Below are 25,461 nucleotides of genomic sequence, written 5' to 3'. Positions count from 1 at the left end.
GTACTGCTGTATGAACATACAGTGACAAAAGTGGCTCCACAAGACTACTTTTTAACACATTCCTAAAGGTCCAAATGCAAAGCTGTAGACATAATAATCAGCAGAGAGACTCTCACTCCTGTACACAACAGGCACAGAGCCTACATTCCACCTGAATCCTACTCCAAGCATTTAAATAAAGTGCAATTTTCAGTATTTCAACAATGCTGGTTTCTGCACAGTAATGCATTTCATCCACAGTGAAAAGCTGCCACGTTGCTGCGTATCTCTTAAATAAAAATATTATAATTAGGTCAGCTACTGGGTAAAGGAGACAATAACCACTCTAACAAAGCACTGTCACAGCCCTTACAGGCCCTCATCTAAAAAGAAAGTCTCTTATTTTCTTTGTCGTTCCCCTAAAATGTACTTTCCACAAACATCTTGGCATTGCCACTCCAATTATATGGCAGTAGGAGATAATTACTGTGTGACAATGTTCTTCTACGTTTATATTCTACTGGGGCTATTTTCCTGGAAGGCAGAGATGTCCTCTGCTCGCCACAGGGATGGGCGGGTCTACAAGTAATTCTGCCTGGCTCTGACGGACAGCACCACGCCGGCAAACCTCCTGCGCAGGCAGAGGAAGGCGAGGTAGCCAGCCCCCACCAGCAGGCCAAGCAGCAGGCTGGTGCCCACAACTCTGGGCGCCCTCCTCTTGGCCACGCGGAACGCCGTCGGCAGCACGGCCGAGATTAATATGTTGTTGACGTGGCCCAGAACTCTGTGAAATGCTTTTCTCTTCAGGACACGCTCGTAATAGGCTTCTAAGTTGGGCCGCTTCCCGTTCCCCCAGTTTCTCCTCGCTAATCCCAGAAACTTCAGGCGATGTAACGTGACGGCAAGCGATACATCTGCCAGACTGAAGAAATCTCCACAGAGCCAGGGCTGATTTTCATCTTCTAAGCAGAGATAAAGCATAGAGAATTAGGAGCTAATGGAATATAAGCATACATAGGAGCCTCCGCGGGCTAATATTCAGTTTAGCTCAAGAGGAGCAGAATCTCAGAGGTTGACCAATAGCTGGAGAAGCACTATTCATGAACCTCAAAGACGTGACTACCTCAGAAAAAATTCCAAGAGGCAGGTAACAACCATATGCTTTACTAAATCCTATGATCCTGGTGGTTTTTAGGCTCAGCAGTCTTACCAGCAGACTCCTTGGAAAGGCTGCTTAACAGAGAAAGCAAAGGGGCTGCTGGAAATGGTGACAGCCTTAGTTTGCTGAGCGAAATCTGCCCTCCTTTGTGAGTTAAAACATTTTCTGTGACTCTTTCGCTGATGAGTCAGTAGAAAATTTAACCTGGATTACCAATCGCTGGCTCAAATCTACTGTCTTGATAGTAACTGATATTGATTTGAGAAGATGCAGTTGGTATTGACTGATGCTTCACATAGCTCATACAGTGAAGTCAGAGCAAGGATTTCCATTGCTAATTATTCCATTGAAACAAAATTCAACTTTCATTTGGGTGGACAGCAAGTAATCACCACTGCTTTCTGAGAGGATGAGGGACAGGTGTTGCATAATGATTAGAGCATTTATCCAGATTGCTAATTCTGCATATACCACAAATATCAGCACGGTGTTTATATGAGATTGTAATAAACCTCTGTTAAACATTAAGGCTGTCATCATTACAGTGAACTGAAGCCTACAACTACAATGTCAAGAATAACATTCTGTAGTTAAGGTTTTTCTTATTTTATTGATAAAATACTGCGAAATTATGCATCTAACTGTATTCACTATGCTGTGAAGCATAGCGAATCAAGCACTCTCATAAGGCAGTGAGAACTGCAGCAGCAGCAAACAACTAGTATTTAGAACAGTACTGATCCCTTCTGTGATGCTAAGTCAGTATATGCTAAAGGTACAAAACCCTATAAGGGTGCTGCCAACACGTTTACTCAGTCTCCCCAGACATGAGCATCAACAGGATTTCACAAGAGCAATTCCTCACCTGGTGTTTCCTCATTTCGCCGCTGCAATTCAGTCTCAACTTGATCCAAAACTTTTTCCAGTTCATCCAGTATTTTCTTTAGGTACTTTATATTATCATGATCCAGTAGCTTAGACTAAATGTATATACAGGTTAGTGTTTAAATAATTGTACAGAGTTTATACTTTTACCACAGAAACTTCCACTTGGACACTACAGTGTTTATTCATAAAATGTGATTATTTTCTCCAGATAGTCATCTGGATACCATTTGCATACTGGTGACAATATTCAGATAGCAGAAGAAAAACATTAGAGATGTCAGATATCAAGGTCTGCCTCACCCTGCAGAGTGCTCCACAGGTTAACACCAGCACTGATGTGTACTTACCTCTGAAGTCAGTGTGATCAGTACAGTACTTCAGCACACACTTGAGGTGTGTAGCTGATCTGAGGACCAGACTGCTCCATGCCTTCTAGGATAAACCACCGCACGTTACCAGTAATGACAGGTTAAAGAAATGTTTACATCATGAAAGAAGAAAAGAAGAAAAATCTGACACTAACAATCTCATAATAAAGGGGAAAAATGCAAAGAGTTGTCTTACCTTAAGGCGCTTCTGTTTTGCTATATAGGCATCTTGAAGGTCTGGGTTTTCTTCTGCAAGTTTCCTCAGCTCTGATTCTGTGTTACTTATTTGGCCTGATACAAAAAAAAAAAAACCCACAAAAGAACGACATTAGGTATTTCATTAGATATTTCATACTCATAATGCAACAAACAGGAACCAAACACATTGAAGAAATGGGAAGTGGTATTTCAGTGATGCATCACCACCAAGTTGGGATTCAAAAATATCGTGTTTTGGAAAACTTAATTGCTGCATAAACCGACCTCACCACACCCTCTGCTGATCATAGAATAGTAGGGGTTGGAAGGGACCTTTAGAGATCATCATCTGCAGAAGCAGGTCCACCTAGATCAGGTCACACAGGAATATGTCCAGGCAAGTCTTGAAGACCTCCAAGGAAGGAGATTCCACAACCCCTCTGGGCAGCCTGTGCCACTGCTCCCTCATCCTCGCAGTGAAATAGTTTTTTATTATGTTTAAATGGAACTTTTTGTGTTCCAGCTTCATCCCATTACCCCTTGTCCTGTTGCTAGATACAATAGAATAAAGGGATGTCCCAGCCTTTTGACACCCACCATTTATATACTTGTAAATATTTATGAGATCCCCCCTCAGTCTTCTCTTCTCTAGACTAAACAGCCCCAGTTCCCGCAGCCTTTCCTCCTAAGTTTCCTCATCAGCTTGCAATGAGCTCTATAAAGCGGTGACCTACCAGGCAAGCAAGTGGAATTCTTACTAATATTTTTCTCTTACTCAGATAAAAACATTCTGCTGTCAAAGACTGTGCTAATCCATAAAATTCTACTCCAAAGACTTTAGGTCTCTGCAGTTTTTGTACCTCAGTTCCAGGGTCCCTAACATACTTTTCATACTTCAAAATTGCAGACAGATCCATACTGAGATTTTCTGTAGGTCAGGTGGATAATTCCACAGCCTAAATACCACTGAATATGGAACTGAGGTGTTTTCAGTTAACTAAAATGTGACACCATAATATGTGATCCCTTTTGGAAGTCTTCATTACACAGTACAAGGATGTTCTAGAAAAACATTCAGTACGTGACTTAAAGAAGGAATGATGAGAATAATTTAACTGTTTTTTTTCTACATGCATATGTCCTTTTCTCTTTAAAAGTAAGGCTTTGCTTGAAAATGCCATACTTAACAGACTTAGAATGCCAAAACTTAGTGAATAATAAGTTATCTTCTAAAAATAAGTATTTCTAGTAATAAACTGAGAACAAAAGAATTGTTATAGGTCATGAATCACCTCTCACTTCTATCTGATAATCAAGATTAGTTCCAATTAAGTCTCACCAACTAAACTGATAAAAAAAATTCTTGCTAGAGCATACTGTGCTCACTGTTTTATATATTCTGTTTCAAACTGCAATGACTGTGAAAACCATCTTTCAACATGGTATATGAAGAAACTGAAGGATGTAAAAGCACAACTAAAATCTTACATATGTAATTAATTACTTAATTGGATTTGGTATACATAAACATAATACATAACTGGCTGGTGGCTTATTATATCTAGCACTTTGAAAAAGATCAACTGAAAACTAAACAAGCCAGGAGGAGTTTGAACAAGCCAAGGAATTGTTTAGGAATGTCCACAAGCTATTTTTTCAAAAATGCCTCAAATCAAGAAAGCAGACTATGCTCTGACAAGTAGTAATTTTATCTGTACCAATATGAATGTGTAAACGGACAACAATGGATACTAATTAGAAGCTAGAAGGGAAGAATACATACATTCAGCAGAACACAAGACAACATTGTAAAGTGAACTGTAATAAAAGCATTGACTGTTACCACGTAAAACCAGAAAAACTATCAATAATGCCTACAAGTAAAGTACAATTGTTCAATAAACAGTTAGCAACTACATTTGGGGAAAAAAAACCAAACAGACTGTACGTTGATATAAGAGAAAAATCCATGTTACTTCAATTTAAAAAATAGTAATCACTCTAGGTGAAATTACTCATTCTAAATCTCTCCAGATACTTTTTACACAGAATTTCTTTTTAAATAACCACTGATTGTTGGACCAGCAATACTGACTTCTAAATACTCTGCAATGCTAAGTTTCCATCAGTCAGAAAGAAACTAATTCTATGCTGACGTTTTACAAAGGGTGACGTGCAAGTATAAGGAAGACTAACTGCCTGACTTTACTTCTGACAACATAACGGCATGGCTAAGAGAATTGACTTGCTAAAAATTTTAAGGAGGAGAATAACAATTTACTGGAAATAGAACTTCTCAAACATAAAACATAAATAGAAGAAATAGGCCGTATTTCTTGTTGAGAGGGCTCTGAGTTTGTAAGCAGTTCTGAAAAGCTGGACTGAGGTCAAGACCCACAACCAGCTGAACAAGGATTCCCAGCACAGTTCTGTGGCTTAAAGGAATGCTGGAGTCCTTGAACTATACATACTGGGAAAAAAAAAAAAAAACAAATATAAGGAAATAAATATTTATCTCCCTCTCTGATTCCAAAGCAAACAGAACCTGCTGTCCATTTCTGGTATCCAGATCCAGGAAAAAATAAAAATTGTTTGAAAGAGCTATGAGAAATGAAAGTATTTGCCAAGCAGTTTTTTCTAAGCATCACTGAACATTGTTTAAACCAAGTATTTCTGCAAACTACTGAATTTGAAACAGGAGGTCATTTCAGGAGGTTCTCTGTTATAAAGGGGACTGGGTAATGCAATCTACAGTTATTTCCTTTGCCCTTAACATGTTTTTTAATGGGAAATTGATACGTGTATAAAAGTCCATCTGATAAAATACTGATCCCAAGGAAGTTAAAAGACCATTTACCATTGGTCCTACCAGAGCACTGGCTCATCCTTTATCCTGTTTCCATATTGTTGCACTATTTGAACTCAGGTTTAAACTGTCTTTAACAATTTCCATTGGTCTGATGAACTCAAGCTATTAACTTCTTCACTTTGTTTTCTCTCCCTGCTCCCAACACCAAACTGACACTAGTACATTCCTCAGACAATAAAAAAAAAAGCCTGAAAATTATAACATATCAGATAAACAGACTGTTTCATTGAGGCTAATCTGCATTTGCACTACTTTGAGAGGAATGCAACTGCTTTAATTTAATATGTAAACTTCTTACAAGTTTACAATCACAAAAGAACAGGTTTCCTTCAGCATAGGGGTTTGATGTGAGCAGTAATAAAGCTGTTCCCTAGAAAACACTTTTACCAACGTAAACAGAAAGATCAGAAAATAAAATACAACAGTCACAGCTGCCATTTTCTGTTATGCATAAGAATCACATTTTCAATCATTCAGAAAACTAATTCCACAGACACCTCAAAAAAATGACACTTCCTCTTTCCTATTTTCAAATCACATCAGGCCACATAATCAATAAAACATATATGCACAAACTATCAAGGACCACAACTAAAACTGGAAATCTGTGCTCAATATATTCTGCTTAAGGCACACTGAAGACACAAGATGAATGCATCTCAAGATCCTATTAATTGAGAGGCATTCAGAGCTATACCAGTACATACTACGAATTCTGCTGGTAGCGTAGGCTGGAATCATGGAGTCCACTGTTAACTCGGGGTGCAAGATGCAACCATGTGTGTAGGCATCCATAGGCAAGGAGTCCAAAAGCTCTCTATAATGTTGCACCCTTGGATAATACATGCTCCCTTCTTCTGGCATTAATCTTGGTACTTCCTCTGCAATAAAAAGTTAAAAATAAAGTTAAGAAGATAAGAATCATATAATTGACCAAAAGTAGTATTTCCAAAGTTGCTTTGCTTACATTCAAATAGCACATATGACATAGCCACAGTTAAGAAAACTTCACTTGCTCCCCACCATAACTCAACAGTGTTATCACAGCTCAGAGAAACATATATACATGTTCTTCATTTTAAAATGTTTAAATAGCTACAATTCCTACGCAGCAATCCACATAAACACGTTATGCACCATGCAGCACCTATTTTGTACCTCTAGGAATGGTCTTTAGTACTCTCACAGTAGCGCACTAGTAAGTTAGTACTACCAAAGGCACTTCTAGTAAGTTATTACAGCTGAAACATTACTACAGCTACAGTGCTGCAAGAACTATAGTGTAATAGTGCAAGGCCCACTGCAGCCCTCAGGAGGAGGCTGGTCCAGGAGGCTCAGGTAGGGAAACGGAATCAGTCCCTGGTATGGCTCTGGTGGCCACAGCTGTGATGTGCCCGCTGACCAGGCCCATGCTGAGGAGTAGCCATGCTGGTGTTTGGACTTGCTAGCCCCAGTTGGTGTACAAGGACCTTTGGATTAAGATAATGTCTTTCCTGTGAGCATGTGGCAGCCCTGGCACAGGCTGCCCAAGGAGGGTGTGGAGTCTCCTTCTCTGGAGGTTTTCAAGACTCATCTGGACATTCCTGTGTGACCTGATCAAAGTGAACCTGCTTTATCAGGGAACTGAAGATCTCTAGAGGTCGCTTCCAACTCATTCTGTGATTCTGTGAAACAATCTTATTTTTAAGAAGTGTTCTTGAATCCAACGATTAGAAGTATTCTTGAATCCAACGATTAGAAGTATTCTTGCATACCACTGTTTTACCCTGCCCTCGATCCACCTGGGTCCTGACTCTTTATTTGAGGAAAACACCAGCATTAAATGCAACATTCACCAAACAATCAAGTTTTCTTCATGCCTTAGAAATTGCAGCACCAAACCCCTGAAATAGTAAAGCACAATGCTGCCATTAAGGACTTCTCCATCCTTTCTGAGATGGTAAGGAGGGCAGTGGTAGGATTTCACTTACAGGTACTTGTGAAGCTGCTGTAAAGGTGCCTTTTAGCTCATTTTAAAGGAATGTGTTTTTTCTCCATACCACCAACTATTAGGAGAGCCCATTTACTTGTGAGGCTATAAATGTTTTCTGGTCCTGCGCAAACCAGCGCGCAGCAATACAGAAACTGACCTCAACACTGCCACACACTACTGGTACACGAGTACAGATTTCACACAGAAACACCTATGGGATTACCCTCTACAAACGTCGCTTCAAGGTAATCGATAATCTGTGTTGCCTCACAAATGATGTTCTCCCCATGGATCAGAACTGGTACTTCTCCAGAGGAATTTAAGCGCATGAACCATGGCTCGTTGTGCTCGCTCAGCGGCAGGTTTACATCGTGCTCTTCGCACTTCAGGCCTTTCTCGGCGATGGCCAAACGCACCTGCAATGACATCGGCGGGGTTACCCCATAGGAAGCACGCCTCGGACAGCCCTCCCCAGCCTGTGGAGCCTGCCCAGCTAGGCCCCGACACCCTGCCCGCCCGCAAAGGGGGTGCAGGCCATCCACGCTGCCCTCCCTCCCTCCTAGTCCCCGCCGGGAGGCGGCAACCCGAGGCCTGCCGCCCGCCGCACCGCCCCCCAGCCGCCCCCCTCACCTTCTGCGAGGAGAAGGACTGAGTCCAGTGGTACAGCACGAGCGGCGCCATGCCCGCCGGCATGGCACAGTGCGGCGCGGCCCGGCCCGGAGCAACGCGGCCTGGCCCGGCACGGCACAGCGCTGCGGGCTGCGCTGCGCTGCGCCGGGCGGGGCAGGCGGCCTGCGCGGTCGCGCAGCGGCTGCCGTGCCCGCCCCGCGTCGGGGCTTGCTCTCGGAAATTCAAAGCAAGGAATGGGCGGGGGGTGCGGGGGATAGCCCCTTCTTCCCCTCAGCCTGTCCCCACGCTGCGCAGAGGACGGGCCCTTGCTCAGGGGAAACCGCCCGTAAAACCGCCTACAGCATCCCCTAGGGAAGTGCAGAAAGATGGATGCTCAGGTAAAAAGGTCACAGGGTAGGATTTCCCCTTCTTTTCTTCCCCCCCCACCCCAAAAAAAAAAAAAAAACTTTCACTATGTGTTTCAGGGAGACTGGCATCATGCTCTTGGGAGAAAACTATCAATCAAGACATCCTCAATTGGATCCTGTGGGTATTAGTGCTCTAATGCAAAATACTCTTGACGTTATGACAAGAAGAAATAAAGCTCTAGAATAATATACACTACTTTTGCCTCCAAGTGTGCTCTTTCAATCCCAAGAGACGAGGCTTCTCTTTTTTTTTTTTTTTTTTTTTTTCTAGGCAAAATTACAAAATCAAACACTTTTGCAGAGTTTGTTTTCCTTTGCAAAGTAAGGTCTTGAAAAGCATTTGGTAACAAACACTAGCTTCCATCACCAGAAAATGCTTCCTCTGTACCTCACGCTGGAGATAGCTCAGAAGCTACAATTAGTGACTACATCCGTTAGACACTATCTGCTGCACCTGGGGGATGAGCAAAGTAAAAACCTTGGGAGATTGCCAAGATTACCAGTGTCTTCATCCTTACTCCTCAGTCCACAAGAAAGGCACTGCTTCATATGAACCTGATAACCCACTCCCACATGCAATTCCTATACACCAGACAAATCCTACTATTAGTATCCTGAAGACCTGCACCTACTATGTCAAGCAGCACATCCCAATCACAAGTACCTTTGATTTTAAAGGAAAATTTTTACTCATGATAAGCGAGGGAATGGATTTAAGTTACTGAAAGAGACAAGGTAATGGACAAGTATTATAAATTAAAAGGCAAGAAACACAGTGCCAGCTTCTAGCCCTGCACTGTTCATATGAGTGGGCACAACAGCTATCTTGTGCCTTCCCTAGAGACTACTCCCAGCTAGACTCACAAACTGAAATAATCTCTTCAGAAAGTCAGGCATGATAAGCATCTTCTCACAAATTCAAGCTGATAGTGGTCAATGTTTTTTTTTATAGCAAATCCCAATTTTGGGGAATTTAGTTGTAATTCTAAAAAAAAGGTGGAGAAGGTGCTTAGAATTTATAGGAAAGGATTCAATAGAATGGGATAAATGCAATACAATGGGAATAAGAATGCAGTCAGTGGAGTTAGATGAATACATTATGACTGGACTTACTTCTCTCCCAGCTATATGTCTAAGGTTAGAGTGCTGGAATATTGTGTCATGCACTAGAGCTTTAACCGACAAACTCACTTATACATAGGTATTTTCACAGGTCTCTGTCTGGGTTGCATACAGTTTGTCATAGATCTTACAATATTTCAAGGCGAAGGACAAAGAGGACACATCAGATATTTTTTTTTAATTTACATGCACTAGACACTCTTTCAGGTTTGGGAGGTTTTTTTTTAATCTTGCTCTTGAATCAAAATGTTGGAATTTTGTCAGTTGCCAAACAGACAGACCACTGTTAATTTCAATTCGTTTGTTCAACTTGTTAATTTAATGTCAAACATGGACTTGTGAGTGTGAGTTATGGGGTTTTTTTATCTGGTTTAGATGCCTAGAAGGGTAATGAAAGGTACCTGTATTCTAACACTGTAAGGGTAAACGGACCAGTGAGAACACTATTTCCTAGTTTAGAATTGTTCAGTTACAGAGCAGCTGCAATCATACTCGGGTGTTTTTGCTTCCTTTAATTTTATCATTTATATTGATATGAAATACCACCGGAACGGCCACGCGTTACAGTCCTAACCACAATTCAGCTGGAGGGAGGTCATGGGGCTGGGCACCTCCTTTCCCGAGCCTGACAGGCAGCTGTTCTCCCTACTGACCACAAGAGGCCTCCCCTCTCCAAAAATACGATGCGAAGTACCTTCGTCCTCCAGAGACAGTGGAGGCCGATGCCTTCTCCTTCCTGACAAGCACCTATCCCAATCCACCCGTTTGCTCCCAAGACCCTTTACCTTCTCATACACGAAGAAAAGGAAACAAAAGGGACAGGTTATGAAAAAAACTCACGCGATCCTGGAAAAACTTGTCCCTGTGCATTTATACAAACCATTACACAGTTGAGAGGTAAGTTTCCATACAGGTACTCTTCAGTGTGTAAATGTCATGAATACAGAAGCAGCATAAGGCACAAAGCCACACAGCTGCAAACTTGACTGGCATCTTGGCACGTTGCTGTTGCAAGCAGACTGCTAGCACTGGGTGATAATTCACTTTTCTTGCCATATTGATATTCCTGCCCTGTTTCTCTACATGGCCTCTCTTGGGCATTTTTTAGCATCCTATACATGTTTACAAACCCCTCTACACTTTTTTTTTGATGTATGCATTTTTAAAATGTATGCATTTTTTCATCATGGAAAGAAAATACCATTTACAGGTAATAGTAATAGATAATAGATGAGGGTGAGGGAGCAGTGGCACAGGCTGCCCAGAGGGGTTGTGGAGGCTCCTTCCTTGGAGGTCTTCGAGATCCGCCTGGACGTATTCCTATGCGACCTGATCTAGGTGAACCTGCTTCTGCAGGGGGGTTGGACTAGATGATCTCTAAAGGTCCCTTCCAACCCCTACCATTCTATGATTCTATGATCAACATCAAAACCAACTTAATAATAAGATGTATTAATTAGGTCAAAAATCTCAAAATCAGTGTGATTCTGAAAAAGTTTTCTTCTTTGCGTCACCATTCACTCCATTATATTGTCAAGAAACACTAAGACAGTTGTGTCATTGAAGTGATTGATGCAAGTTAAAAAATGACAATTCCTTTCTTATCAGATCAATTCTTTGTGCACACTGAAAATAGTTTGTCTAGATTACAGGGAAGAAAAAAAAATCTTTTGCTTTTTTTCTATGCAGCCAGAGCCATTATAGCTGAAAATTAGTTGGATTCTGTATATGCATCATTCACAGATGCATTGTTTCAGCTCCAAGTGCAGAACTGGCCTGTCAGTCATGCAGGTGTTAACATAGTTGGGAAGGTAAGATGGGTTCTGTCTGGGACCTTCTGTCATCCATAGTTATTGGCTAAACTCCAATTGCAGATGCTCAGATGCTGTATTACTGGCAATGACGTGAGTCAAAAGAATATAGCATTTAATTCAGATATGCAGGTGAGATTTAATATTGACATAAGAACTGTCTTTAGTATGACTGATGAATTAGATATACAACTCTTTATAAATAGTGAGAGCAAAGTTACATCTTAACAGTCACAGTTGAGACTATCTGTGCCCTAATTAAACTGTGTATAAAACCATGGAGGGATGCCAACCTAAGTAATTCTAGATAGCTGAGGCCTATTGTCAAAAAATATAATTACTGAATTACCACTTTACATCCAAAAAAATTCACCTATTAATATAAATTATTTAGTCACTGTCAAAGTTACTTTTATCATACTTGGCTTTCTTCAGGGACTTCACCACAAAAACTCTGCCAAAGTTTTTCTTAAATACCATAGTACAATCTGTTTTATGCAGAACAAGTGTCTTATGTCAATACTTCAGAAATATTGCTTAATAAATATTTTTTCTATGTAAAATTATCCTTAGTAGTTTTATAATAAGCCTATTTCAAAATAGTAGACTGCATACATTCCTAGTTCCTGAGATATAACAAAAATATTCATTGTTCTAATGCCATTAAAATTTCACACAGTTTGATAGGAATAAATTTTCCTGAAATATAAGGCCTTTTAATCAAGCAAAGAAATACATTTAATGTATTTACATAAGATGCAAAAAGGGCTATAGACCTTAAAATCTAGGTGTTATCATTACAGCTTAATCCACCCTGTCACTCTTGAAACTTTTATACAAACAGCATTTTCAAATTATAAAATCTAACATATCAGCCAAATTCAAAATATCTAAACCATGTTTTCATGCATGTGCCCATGTTTGTAGCCTCTGGACACTTGTGCAATATGGTGGCTAAAGATCATTACTGAGGTTTTAGGAACATTTAATTATCACTTCACATGCTCATCTTCCCTCACATTAATTTAGATGTGTAACTCACACAAGTAAAAATTCTATTAAAAAGTTCTCCTGTGCTTTGTACCTCTGTGCACAACATCCAGGTGAGCAAAACTGCCATCATGTTACATGTTTGCACAGCAGGGTCTACCACATTGGGTTTTGGCTGCCCACTGAAATTCACATATTACCACAGCACAAACATTTAATGTAAAAAAGAGTATCTTCCAGCTATTGCCTGTCGACAAAACCAGAGCACACAGTATTGAGATAGTGGAATAGATTATTTAGATGCTGAAACAAAGTTAGTTGGGTGATTTTTACTGACTTCAATGGTCATATATGAGGTCTGAGGCCTATTCAAACCACAGAATGTTTGGAAGGGACCTCTAGATATCATCTAGTCCAATCCCAATTCTAAGGCAGGTTCACCTCAATCAGGTCACACAGGAACTCATCCAGGTGAGTTTTCAAAATTTCCAGAGAAGGAGACTCCACACCCTCTCTGGTCAGCCTGTGCCAGGGCTCCGTCACGCTCATAGGAAAGAAGTTTCTCCTCATGTTCAAGTGGAACTTCTTGTGTTTCAGCTGTGCCCCTTATCCCTTGTCCTGTCAATGGGCATTACAGAACAGAAGATGTGCCTCATCCTCTTGATGCTCCCCCTTTAAGTATTTATAAACATTGATAACATTCCTTCACTGTCTTTTCTTCCCCAGTATAAACAGCCCCAGTTCCCGCAGCCTTTCCTCATAAGGAAGATGCTCCAGTCCCCCGCTCATCTTGGTGGCCCTGCATTGGACTCTCTCAAGCAGTTCCCTATCCCTCTCGAGCTGAGGAGCTCAAAAATTGACTCAATACTCCAGATGAGGCCTCACCAGGGCAGAGTAGAGGGGGAACAGAAACTCCCTCGATCTGCTGGGCCACACTTGATACACCCCAGAATGTCTGTTGGCCTTATTGGCCATGAGGGACCATTTCTGGCCTATGTTTAGTTTGCTGCCCACTAGAACTCCCACCAGGTTCTTCTCTGTAGAGTTGCTCTTCAGCAGATCATCCCCAAAATATTTGGTCTGTTTCTGCCCGGTTTCGAACCGGGGACCTTTCGCGTGTGAGGCGAACGTGATAACCACTACACTACAGAAACCTGCCTTTTGTATCCTTGCTGAGCCCTCTAATTCTACTACATTCACACTGCAAAATACAAATATGCAGTAACTGGGGTGACAGCAGAGCCCAGAAAGCTTTAAGGAAATCAAAGGGAGTAAATACAATTTTGTAAAATGTTCTTTGAAGTCTCAAGCAGTATTTTCTTTGACTGGAAAATCACTTTAAAAGATCTTTCCTGAAAAACTATATAAGTCAGATTCTTTTAATCCCTAAAAAAAGCTCAAAGTTTAACCACTTAAAAAACATTCTAAAAATCTTATTTACACTTTTTACTGGAAATGCCATGAAAACTTTCACAAGTTAATTTGTAAATGAGGTTAAACTAAACACCTGATTTTTTCCAGCTGTCTGCTCACAAAAAATAGTTTTAAAACATTTTAATAAAGTGTTATCGAGTACTTCCAAACATTTTCAATGACAGGTAAAAAACCAGCTGCCACTGAGGAAATGCCCTTACTTTTAACAACATTAATCATTCAGACAACACAGAAAGATAGTTCTCATTTAAACAGGGAGATTGTTTCTTCAGCCTTAATTCTTGCGGTTTGCTCATTACCTTTGTGCAAACTGGACTAAGAAACAAACAGTAACAGGCAAAATGTTTCAATTAGCCTCCTTGAAATCACATTTCATGAGACAGTCGGACATCCATATTAGATCAAAGTCCAAAAACTACTGTCATCCTCTGTTCTAGAGTACCCTGCACTGCAACACAGATGAAGGTTGTTCTGCCTCAAGCAAGAGCTGTCCTGCACCATTCATAGACTCCATACCACCACAGGAAAATCACAAGGGCTGGCTGAGTATCCCAGCTCACGATTGCTTGAGAAGGGGTCGAATATTTTCTTTTCTTGAGAAACATTTTATTGTTTTCCAAATACAAATCACATATATTACGCAGCAATACTGAACTGTCTTTTGAAACTGTAGTACAGCAGATACAAAAAGGAAATTGCAGTGGTCAGTTAGGATATATCAATTTAATGTATTTAATGAATTTTGAAAGCTGCAGAAATTTTCATTGTCACACTTCTCACGGTATCTTTATTAGTCAACTGGAACTTTTATTACTTATATTTCCCAGTGGAGGGCCCTCTGTGTGCATGACTTCCAGTATCAGCTCTCATTTCTGCACTCAACTAAGGCAGACTCAGAGTTCCTGTAACACAACTTCCTCTCCAGACAGATGTCAGGATACTACTTGGTCAGGTCATCAAACAGATTTAAATTTCTCCTGTTTTCTTCAAACTAACAAACCTGCTACTCTATATTTGATTGATAATTATTCTTAGAGTTTTTCAGCCCCCTGGCATGTACTGATTAAAAAGCCCAAAAGAACTGGACTGTTAGTTGATACCAATTAGTAAACCCACAATTTGAATCCCGATCCAAAGAGATTCCACTTTAATTTAAATTAGTCTTTTAGTCTATAGAGTCTTCTTTCTAAACATAGTTTAAGACTTCAAGAGTAATCACTATTTAGGTGTACTGAACAGGAAGAAACAGTCAACTCTTGCTTTGTAGATAAAGGTATTTTGTGGCACCTAGGTATTTCCAGTGAAGCTAACTCCAACACAAGTAACAATACTTTAGGAAAGTGGTATTCTTTGAAGTGACTGTTACAAATTATGACACTTAAAATTTTCAAAGCAGAATGTAAAACAGCTGCACAAATTCATTTTAGCACATAGACATAATATTCACCAAACTCCTCTTGTAAGCAAGAGCCTAACTTGTGAAAGTATAAATAGGATGAGATACAGTTTTGGGCAGCAATAGATGTGGGCAATGAATTACTGTCTATGTTCTTTTGGCACTCACTGAAACACACTGGCATGATTTTTTCTCAACTGCATAACGTCACTCATAAATAGAGGACAAATACCAGAGCTACTGCTCTGAAAACACACTTCTCTAACATTTAGCACAATGAGATCTTCTTCGGAAAAATAGCTGTAGTATATTAGTGCCAGCTGAAAGCAGTAATACTTGCTATTCAACATTTATTGTATTATCTGACCAAAATTAAAAAAAAAAAAAAAGGCTATACAGAGAAAGGGGTGAATTTAAATCCTGTGTGTGTAACTGATACAAACGAAAGTATGAAGTTGTCTCTGTGCCCTGGACAAGTGCAGGGGAGAAGCAAGTGCAGCAGGCGATGGTATGTGTCTGAAATAACAAACCCTTTCCACTAAGACCCTAGCTAATGCACAAGGTGGGGAGGCAAAGCCAGGGGAGAGAAGCTGCAGAAGCTGAAGCAAGCTTTTCAAATTTTAGAGACGCATAAACTGGTGGCAGGGTGGAAGAAGACAAAATGCCTGCTTTAATTCCTGTAGTATCCTATCAAGAACAGTGAGCAGAACACAAAGGCAGAATTTGATTTGTGTGTTACAGTCCTCAGAGCAAAACACAAACATTACAAAGACATAAAAGCTACATTAATATAAGAATCAATATGAACAGAGCTTAGGCACAAAGAAGTGAGAATATCCTCTTGGGTGATAATCTATCTTTTAGGGGATAATCTATCTTTTCAAGATGAAGAAGTTAATTTATTTTTTCTTGACCTTGAATAATTAAAGTTTTCCCTCTTACATGCTAGATAAGTTACTGCCACAGACCTTCAGGGCTTACTTTATTTCAATATGTTGCACAAAGTGAGTAATAACTGGAAAAAAACTTTTTCATCTCAGTCTCTCTCTAACTTCACTTTATAATACATTTTAATTCCAGTTTTGACATTATATATGACCTAAGACAGTTGAACAAAGAGCTGGTTTTGAGTTCACCTTTACTCTTCTACAAAGGCTTCACGCTTAAGTGGTGCTAAGTCACTAGAAAACGTACGTTAACACAAAAAGGCAGTCTAATAAGAACACAGTTTATATCTTGGAGCAGTGTTTTAATGCCAAGATTAAATTTGTATTCCCTCTAAACTGCATTTCATTTGAACTCCTAGCTTGTGATCACATTTCCCCCCTTTTTCTTGATGTCAGCTTCTTCACTGCCGGCAGAAGATCTCTCCAAATTGCAGCTGCATCTGTAAATGTTTAATCTAAGGGCCCTGAACGTCTGGTAACCAGCAGACGTGGTGGGTGCAACGAATGTGATCTGGATCTATCTCAGGGAAGAACAGCATGACCATATTTACTGCCGATGCTATTCTGGTGGCTGTATGACGTCCTTCTCCCCTCTGGCTAAGCAATGCTTGCCTGTTCGTCTTTCAACACTCACTCCGAGCACGACAGCATGAAATAAAACAAAATTTACTGGTACCAAACTTACTTGCATATTGAAGACTTCCATTTTAATAACTTCATCATATACACACACACACACACACACATTTCAATAACATTTTGGTAAACATTTTGTAGTCTTGGTAGATTAGGCATCTACTTAGGTTATATTTTTTAAAAATTAAACCACAGGATAAAGTATTAGTAGATAGGATCATTCAATCTGCCGTGGAGGCACAAGTCTATGACTCTGCATAAATGAAATCTTAACTTGAGTTGGTGGCAATACAGTAGCTCCAGCTCTGCACGTCTGCAGATAATGGACAGCAGCTGTGTCTCCCAAAAGATATAAAGACAGGGGGGAAGAATACTGCATTTCTTGAAGCAATTGTTCAAACACGATCACCTCTTTCAAAACCAGGCAGGTAGCTTAGGTGTACAAACTGAAACTCACTGAGTAGCCAGCAGAATGAGCCAGGCACTTCCAGTGATTGATTGAACTTAACCTAACCTAAGAGCCATACTACACTTGGTAACAGAAAGGAAGGGAAAAGACACACCAACAAAATTTCAGATTAAAATGACACACACTCTTCACACTTCAAATGTTATAATTTTGCCGATATTAATATATCTTTAAAAAAATCTAGAAACATACCACTAACACCATATGGAACAGAAAATATCCTTTTTTTTTTTTTTCCTTAGACCTAGACAAACTTTCAGAACTAAAATTGGAAAACCACAAATTTTCACAGTGCCCAATTAATTCACTTTCTGGATACTGAAATTTGTGTAGGAAAATCCTGATATAATGAATTTTCAAACATGGCTGACATTTTCTAAATATTTCATTGAGTTTTCCAAATATGCTGAGCAATCAGCTGTTAAAAATTAAAGATAGTTAAAAAGTTTCATTATTTAAACAAAAACTGCACTCTCAAACTTACAGAAACAAAAACCATATCCCTTTATAAAAGAAGACAGAACTGCAATTCCCTACTTCTAACTTTAACATGACATTTCACAGAAACGCAGTTCTTGAGCTCTATTACATTTTTTGCTCTCATGGCAGAACCTCATATAAGCAAAAATACCACAGTCAACCACAGGTGAATTAACAAAAATTCATTTTAGTCCTCAAATCAACTGAAATAAACTTGGTACATAACATACCATACATAACATACAATGTCATGCAGGTTAATAACACTGACAAACTTTAAAACAATAAACAACAACATGAACTAAGATGATCTCTACCATGGACTTAACAGCACAGCTGGCTTAAGGCATACTTACAATTGAAAGATTTAATGAAAAATACATTCCTAACTGAACACAGTTTGTTATTCTCTACGTCACATTAATTATGCATTCAGACATAATACATCACCACATAATTGTTTTTCAAACACATTGTATTATTAGGAAGATAGATTCTGTAATTGGAGCAGAGAAGGGATATTTTTATATTCTTGATTAAATTTCACTGTTCCATGTTGAATACACAGTATAGCTGGGTTACAAAAACTCACATAATGGCTACTTTTTCCTAAAAAACCTATTGCAACAAGATCATAAAATTCTACTTGAAAGGATTTTGTGACAACTGTGGATACTAAGGGCTTTTAGGCTTTGAAAAAGAACATGAGGAAATCTGTTCCACACCTAGCATGAGGTGTTTTCTACTAAAAAAAAAAAAAATGTACTTTTAAACAAAACTAAAGCTTAAAACCGTCCCAATTACAGTCTGTTTTTAGAAAAAAAATATATAGCAAACACTATTTTTTCCAATGTCTATCCTGCACTTGCCAGAGGCACAGATATATGTAACATCTTCACATGCAGAACTGCAAACACAAACTCATGTGACTTCCACAGAAGAGCATAAAAACTAGTGCACCTGCAGAATACAGTGACACCCAAAATTCTGCACTGGTGGTAATGTCTTCCAAAGAGCTGAATCTAGCCTTTAAGCAAAAATTTCAGCGGACAAAAAGAAAATTATTCTGCAGCAAGGCAATATTACATTAAGTGTATTTGCAAAGAAAGGCAGTTTTCAATATGCAAAAGGGGTTAATAGTCTAATCCAAACTGTGAACAGGTTTCTTCATTATACAAAAACATGACATTATGTTATCAGCATTTTAAAAAGCCAACAAAATAGAAACAAACCAAGAATAAATGAAATCCCATACCAGCTAGGAGTTTTAATTCATTGGTTAGGCTGATTATGATGCATTAACCCTTGCTATATTTTTTCATGTAAAATTGAACATCAAAGTATGTTTAGGCATTTAACTCTTATGTCAGCTGTGTAGAGAACAATCTTTGCCCTCAGCTCAAATACTCCTGGATATGCAAAAGAAACATAACAATGGTGTGCATTTATCAACTCAGGCATAATAAGCATCTGTTTGTCTTTTACTGTTTATCAAAAAATCAGTTAGTAAGCCGTATTATCCTCACTCAAGTTTAAGCAGATTGAGGAAGTGGTTTTCTATTAAAGGTCTTTGCAGTATAGCATGCTTAGCCCTGTCATAGTGTTCTCTAAAGCTCAATTCCTTCATTGATGACTTTGTTAGCAGAAACATACCTCAAAAGAGACTAGACTGTGGACAAAAATATCCATATTAGATTCATCATCAAAGAGCAAAAAGCTCAGCTTTTGCATGTCTGGCAGAATTTGCCATGTTTTCTGCATTATCATCTGAAAAAAATAAAAAAGAAAAACCACCAAGGTTGTATTCATAACTTGTGTTTAGAATTACAGTGATTTGTAATCATCTATTTTACAAATGGATCCACTCAGAAGAACAGAATTTTACATAAAATTAATTAATCAACTATCTAAGATACTGGAAGCACCAACACGAGTCTATTGGTACAAGTGTTTTGTTCTGCTCCATCATGGCATAAACAAAGTGCATGCTAACAGCTGTGGCCATCAATATGTCTTTTAAAATGAGAAAGATCACACCTAGTTGCTACTTCAATGTTAACTTATTGTCTTTAAAGAAAAGGGGAAAAAAGTGCATTTCAATTTTTAGAAGACCCCATGCATACATCCTCATTCCTACGTCTAATAAAATCAAGGCAGATCGTGAGGAACTGCAAGGTCCACGGAGTGGCTGCAGGTGTGCAATCTCAATGGAAGTTGGGACAGCTACCTTCTGAAGGTGCCAGAAGTGGCTCAGCGTGACCTGCAGAGCTTTGGTCTCCTCCAGCAGAGTTGTGCTGCAGGGTAGGGAAACTGCAGAGAAGGGACTTGCTGTGTGATGAAAAATTTCTCTTTACCTAAACTTCTGTGAAGGTCTGTAAGCATTGCTGATGATATTGCTAACTAAAGAAGGAGGATTTTCAGTGAATAGCTGGCCAAATGCATGACAAAAGGCCTAGATCTTTGGGGAGGTGTGAGTGGCACTCAATAGAGGTAATCAGAAAAATGGCAGCATGGTCAACAGTGAGTAAGGCTGCTGAATTTTTTTCCTTACAGTATTATAGCAATAGATATGACAACTATTTAACTCATTAGCTAATTTACATGAAAATTATCAGAGAAATTGTGATCTCAAGGGTATGACATTCCTACAATTTAAAACAAAGCAAAGCCATAAAATACACATCCAGGCAAGAGAGAGAGATGCTCTGCACATCACTTAAGAGAACATGAAACAATCCCAATTCCTACTTGGCGTGGCAAAACTGATACAAATGCTTCAAACAACAGCAAAAGCATCAACCAGGCCATGGACCCCCTCAGATACCTAAAAAAAACCTGAAGGGCATGACAATGCAGTATGCCAAGAATCCTTGGTGCTGCTGGTGGTTCTTCAAAGCAAGAACAGGGTGAAAATGGGAGACTTCCAATAACTGAGGGTCCTACTGGGAAGGTGCTACAGGGCTATTATAGTACCTCATTACAAGGAAAGGTCTTTTTACCCATCAGATGAGGGGCTACATCAAATCTTTTCCATCTAACCAACGAGGGGTCAACTGACTGAAAATGCAAGGCTGTAAGCAACTTGAGTGAAACATTATGGGAAAATATTATTTGCAATTCCTAGGAAAAAGAGAATGGAATTAAAACCCTTAAAAGAGGTGAACTGTAAAGCTGCCTGCTTTTCTGGATGCCTTGAATTGCATTAGGGCAATCATTTGTGTAGATGCTCTGCAAGCAGAGTAAACAACTCAGTTTTAAGAAAAAGTAATTTTTTTTAATGTATTATTTTTAAGTCGAATTGGTTCCCTGATCCAAATCATAGCTCACTGAAGAAACACTGGTGCTGGCAGCACAGAGGGCTGAGGGCATGAAAATATCTCAAGCTAGTGTTGATCAAGGCTGTCTTGTAAAAGCCAAGAATTTAGATTTGGTCTCCGGTAGGTTTATATTTATTTTCTTAAAGAAACGATGTGAAGCGCATAAACACAAACTACTCTGAAACGAAGGGAAAATAGGATGAGTATCACAAGACAAACTTGACTAAATCTAGAGCTCTTCAGTGATCCTGAAACATTAGAAGGAAGAATATGCAAGTAGAAAGTAGGTCAAATTACTAAAGGAAGAATATTAGGGAAGAGTGCAAGCATGTAGGGGCAAAATTAGAAAGGCCAAATCATAGAATAAGACCTGGTTAGGAAAGAACAAAAGGAAACTAGACAGACCCACAGGAGGGCAAAGGGAAGGGGCTGTGCTACTGCTCAGCAGGTAGGGAAAGCTTTCAGATGCATCAGTAGATGAAACCAAAATCTTCAATGCTTTTTTGTTTCAGCCTTCACTAAAAGAGATAGGTTGTATTTTGACTTCAGCAAGTCTGCTGACATTCATTAAAGGTGTCCAAGGCAAAGCTGCTTTAAGAGAATACTCATTGCTTACAGTTACTAAATAATGATTTTTAAGTCTGAAGCCTATAAGGTGTATCAAGTGCTAAATCTATACCTTTAACTTTCAGTATGTTCGTTAATAACTTTGTTCTTTGTAAAGTTCAGTTATTGCATGTGCAAATGAGCAAACTGTTAGAAACAAGAGAACTGCAATATAGCATTACGTTTCAAAATTAATTAAACCCAGGGAAGTTATTCTTAAGGAGAAAAAAAGTGCAAGTGAATACCTGCTGAGTGAAATTCAACTTTGCTAATACAAAGTGAGAAGCGACTACTTAAACAGTAATCTGCAGGAAAGGATTAGGACGACAGCAAATAATACATTGAAGATGAGTTGTTACATATCATCTTCTTGCAGTGGGGAGGGAAAAGAAATCAGCACACTGCTGATTCTTGGCACTTTGTAAAAGAATAGCATCATTTGGGAGTCACACAGAATTACGCTAATTTAATATGGCACAATATTAGCCAAATAACATAGTTTGTTTTCAAAACTGGACTTTTAACAAATACTTAACAAAATTAGAGAAAATACAGATAAGAGCAATAGTCATGAGGTTTAGGAAGAAATAATGAAGGACAAAAGCTGCTTTTGCTAAAGCAAGACTTCACAAATTGTGTTCAAACACTTACATATTTGCTGCAAAGAGAAAAGCAATAAAAGATCTCAGTCTTCTCTAAAGAAGCAGGAAGTGAACTGCAGCAGTTGCAGGATTCATATCACCATTTAGGAAAAACTCAATAGGGATAAATCTTATCGTGCAGATCTTTTCCACCTATATAATTTGGGTGGTAATTTAGGGTAATCATTATGATGTTATACATTTCATCAAATCAAGCATTATAAAATTGAACACATTTGGAGTTGGATTATGGTATCGTGATCCAATCATTTTTGTTCTGCAGAAATATTTAACAAACCCACAACAAAATCAATACATGTTGACAAAGCATAGAAACAGTATTTTGTATTTTTTTCAGAATTTCATAAGTACTTACAATCATAACACTACTCCATATCATCATAAGATAACCTAATGTCTTTACTCATTTTTGAAAAATATGATTCCAATAGACTGTATATTATTTGTACAGAAAGTTCTGTTGCCCTTAAAATCATTTGAGAGACAAAGATCAATATAAATGCTGCATTTTTTCTTTTTTAAAAACAAGCTGCATTTTTACTTAACAACCTAATTCAGCTGCTTAGAAAAACACTGAAAATAGAAGTCTGGGTACAGAACACATTTATCTTATTTTCAAGTTAGAAAACGATCTATATTTTATTTTTATAAGCTTTATCAGTACTTTTGCAAATATAATAACTGTATTTACTAAGTAAGTACAATACCTCTGGAATTAAATATACTGTCTTTCTGGCTAGGTCCCAGCTTCAAGTGCAATGTAGAACTGACACTAACTGATGCATCCAGGAGAGTGGTTTCATAATACAATGTTTCTGAAATATTACAGCCTGTTGGTTTTGGTTTGTTTTTTTTTTTTTTTTTTTAATCCTGCAGAATGATCATTCCAGTATTCACAGTAACTTCTGGGAATTTATACTATAGTAAGAAAAAGTGGTACGTTCCTGCCTAGAAGTCAGGAACTAAGTTTGTGTTAAAGTTATACAGAACTATGTTTATACACACTCACTTAGACTTCAGACATAAAAACTGTCATAAAAGCTGTGGCTGTTCATACAGAGCCAGGGAAGACCTACCTGCCTTAGAAATGTTTACACCGTGGCTCTTGTACTACCTTTACTTCTCTATTTCTGCCTCCCATACAGCACTCCTGCATGTGAATTCGTCCAATACAATGTGTGCAGCTCATGGAACTCATCAATTAAGCATCCTGCCTCTGCTCTGCAAAGCATTTGAGAACATTCTTCGGAGCTTTGCTTTATTTGAGCAGATATCTTGCAGATGTTTCTTTTAAAGCTCATATGTAGTCCCATTGAAGTAAATGGGATTACTAAAATACTTAAAGTAATTCCCTGCTGAATCAGGCGTTTAAAGGTAAGAATAAATGTGCCTAATTTTTATTCATGCATCAGATATCTATAGACTAACAGTTTAAACTCACCAGTTTTGTATCTAGCTAATATTAAATCTCTGGAGTTTAGTATCTTCACCTGCTGCACCTACCATGCCTGCACCAAGGACCTTTTTAAAGATAACCCTGCAGCACAGCCTTTACATACATACAGCGTCATCAGACCCTGTGCTGTGATGACTTACACAGCAACAGAACTACCTAAGGCAAACTTTCTCTATTTGGCCAATATACAACAAAAATTATGCTTTTTGTTAAGTGGTAAACTGCACCTGGACCTTGTATTTTCTGAATGTTACGTGTATCAGAGACTTCAGAAAAGAACTCGTCAAGGCAGATTAAAAAAATAGTGTTTTGAACAAAACAGGCTAAATTGTTTATCTATCTATAGCTGCTTGCTTCCTGCATCAATGGAATTTTAGAACAATTTTTAACTTAATACTGAGCAGAAGCATGCAAGGAAACAAAATCTGTGGATCTAAGGGATTTAACATATACATGCTACACATTGCATATGATCATTACCTACAGCCTAGCCAGAAGCAAACACAAAGCATCACAAACTAAAGCTGTGGCTCAACAATGCAAAATCTGTCAGGGAAAAAAAAAAATCTACAACCTCATCAGCAATAGCTTCTGACATCATCAAGACCTGGCTGAGTGATGCTAAGAGCTCTCTGCAAAATACTTCTATCCTCACATTATCAAAATTTATCCCCTGCTGAAAAGATAATAAGCAAAGGCTGTCAGTGATGAATTCATCTTGTCATCAAGCCTCAACTTCATTTATACTGATTATTTAATTTAAATGAATACACCTGAAAATATAAACCACACGCAAAATTACCATCAATTTTAACATCATATGCAGGTAGGCAAAAAAAAAGCTCACTGTTACACTTGTGATAACAGAAGAAGAATGATTCTTCCTAAAATTTCCATTGTTCATCTCTGGCCCATCCAACCTTGTTGATTCATCTAACCTAATACTAAAACCCGTAAAACTGAAACCAAGGCTGTAAAACACAGTACTAACAGGCCGACACTTATTTCATTAAAGCAATGATACATCTTCTAGCGTACAGGTATATTAATTTAAGGTGGCCACAATTAATTACAGGTCTGAGATACGATAACAGACATCAGATCAACAGTTTTGGGGATGAACAATTTAAGTAACAGTACAGTAACACATATATCTCAGTAGTGCAATTACCCAGGTCATTATAATGACAAATTCAGTTATTCAGTAGTACAATTTTTCATCTGGAAGTGACAGCAAATCCAGTAATCCACCAATATAGAGCCAACATAATACCTAGACAGGCATGGACTTGCACAACTGTGGTTATCAGCCAGGTCGTCAGGCATCAGGGCACAGCTGCATCTTCAGAGGTGCAGCTCAGACCCACAGAGATGCATGGGGAATCCCAGAACAATCAGACTCACCTCTTCCATTACTGAGTCGTGGAAGCACTGTCTGGACTTGTTAACCAGTCATACCACTCCACCTCTGCTCCCCTCCACTCCAGTCCTGTACCTGGTGTGCATGGGCTGCGGAAGTGTCATGTACAGCAATACTGTCCTTACACCTCCTCTGTATGCACAGCACCTGGAAGCACCATGGAAGGCATTATTAGCCCCACAACAGATACAACCAATGCTCAACAACTCAAGTTCAACTCATGTACTTTATTAAAATCTGTTCAT

The 25,461-nt window shown here is 38.9% G+C and overlaps 1 protein-coding gene and 1 non-coding gene across 3 annotated transcripts; both read right to left on the bottom strand.

Moving 5' to 3' along the window:
- Positions 1-384: 384 nt before the first annotated feature.
- On the bottom strand, positions 385-25,281 carry GDAP1 (ganglioside induced differentiation associated protein 1). Of its 2 annotated transcripts, none has more exons than XM_061995448.1 (6): positions 25,201-25,281; positions 7,657-7,849; positions 6,169-6,342; positions 2,591-2,685; positions 2,004-2,118; positions 385-941 (listed from the first exon to the last, which is right to left on the bottom strand). In XM_061995448.1, the coding sequence occupies exons 1-6, from the start codon at positions 25,207-25,209 to the stop codon at positions 559-561; spliced, it is 969 nt and encodes a 322-aa protein (XP_061851432.1). In that variant the 5' UTR covers positions 25,210-25,281; the 3' UTR covers positions 385-558. The 2 variants fall into 2 exon arrangements, with proteins under 2 accessions (XP_061851432.1, XP_061851433.1); XM_061995449.1 differs by lacking the exon at positions 25,201-25,281 and adding an exon at positions 8,064-8,105.
- Positions 13,475-13,547, bottom strand: TRNAV-CAC (transfer RNA valine (anticodon CAC)). Its single transcript has one exon. It is a non-coding gene; the product is annotated as a tRNA-Val (tRNA).
- Positions 25,282-25,461: the final 180 nt, after the last annotated feature.

Source organism: Colius striatus, chromosome 4 (assembly GCF_028858725.1).
Source record: "Colius striatus isolate bColStr4 chromosome 4, bColStr4.1.hap1, whole genome shotgun sequence".
NCBI classification, from domain to species: Eukaryota; Metazoa; Chordata; class Aves; order Coliiformes; family Coliidae; genus Colius; species Colius striatus.
Note: the sequence above shows the minus strand (reverse complement) of the source record. Positions and strands in the feature narration are given on the sequence as shown.

Bases quoted from the DNA above. Each gene is read 5' to 3' on its own strand.
- GDAP1 (XM_061995448.1), bottom strand. The intron at 6,343-7,656 runs GTAATCCCATAG...TTTTTATTGCAG, and splicing joins TGAAGCGACGTTTGTAGAGG to AGGAAGTACCAAGATTAATG. The intron at 942-2,003 runs GTGAGGAATTGC...ATCTCTGCTTAG, and splicing joins GCGAAATGAGGAAACACCAG to AAGATGAAAATCAGCCCTGG.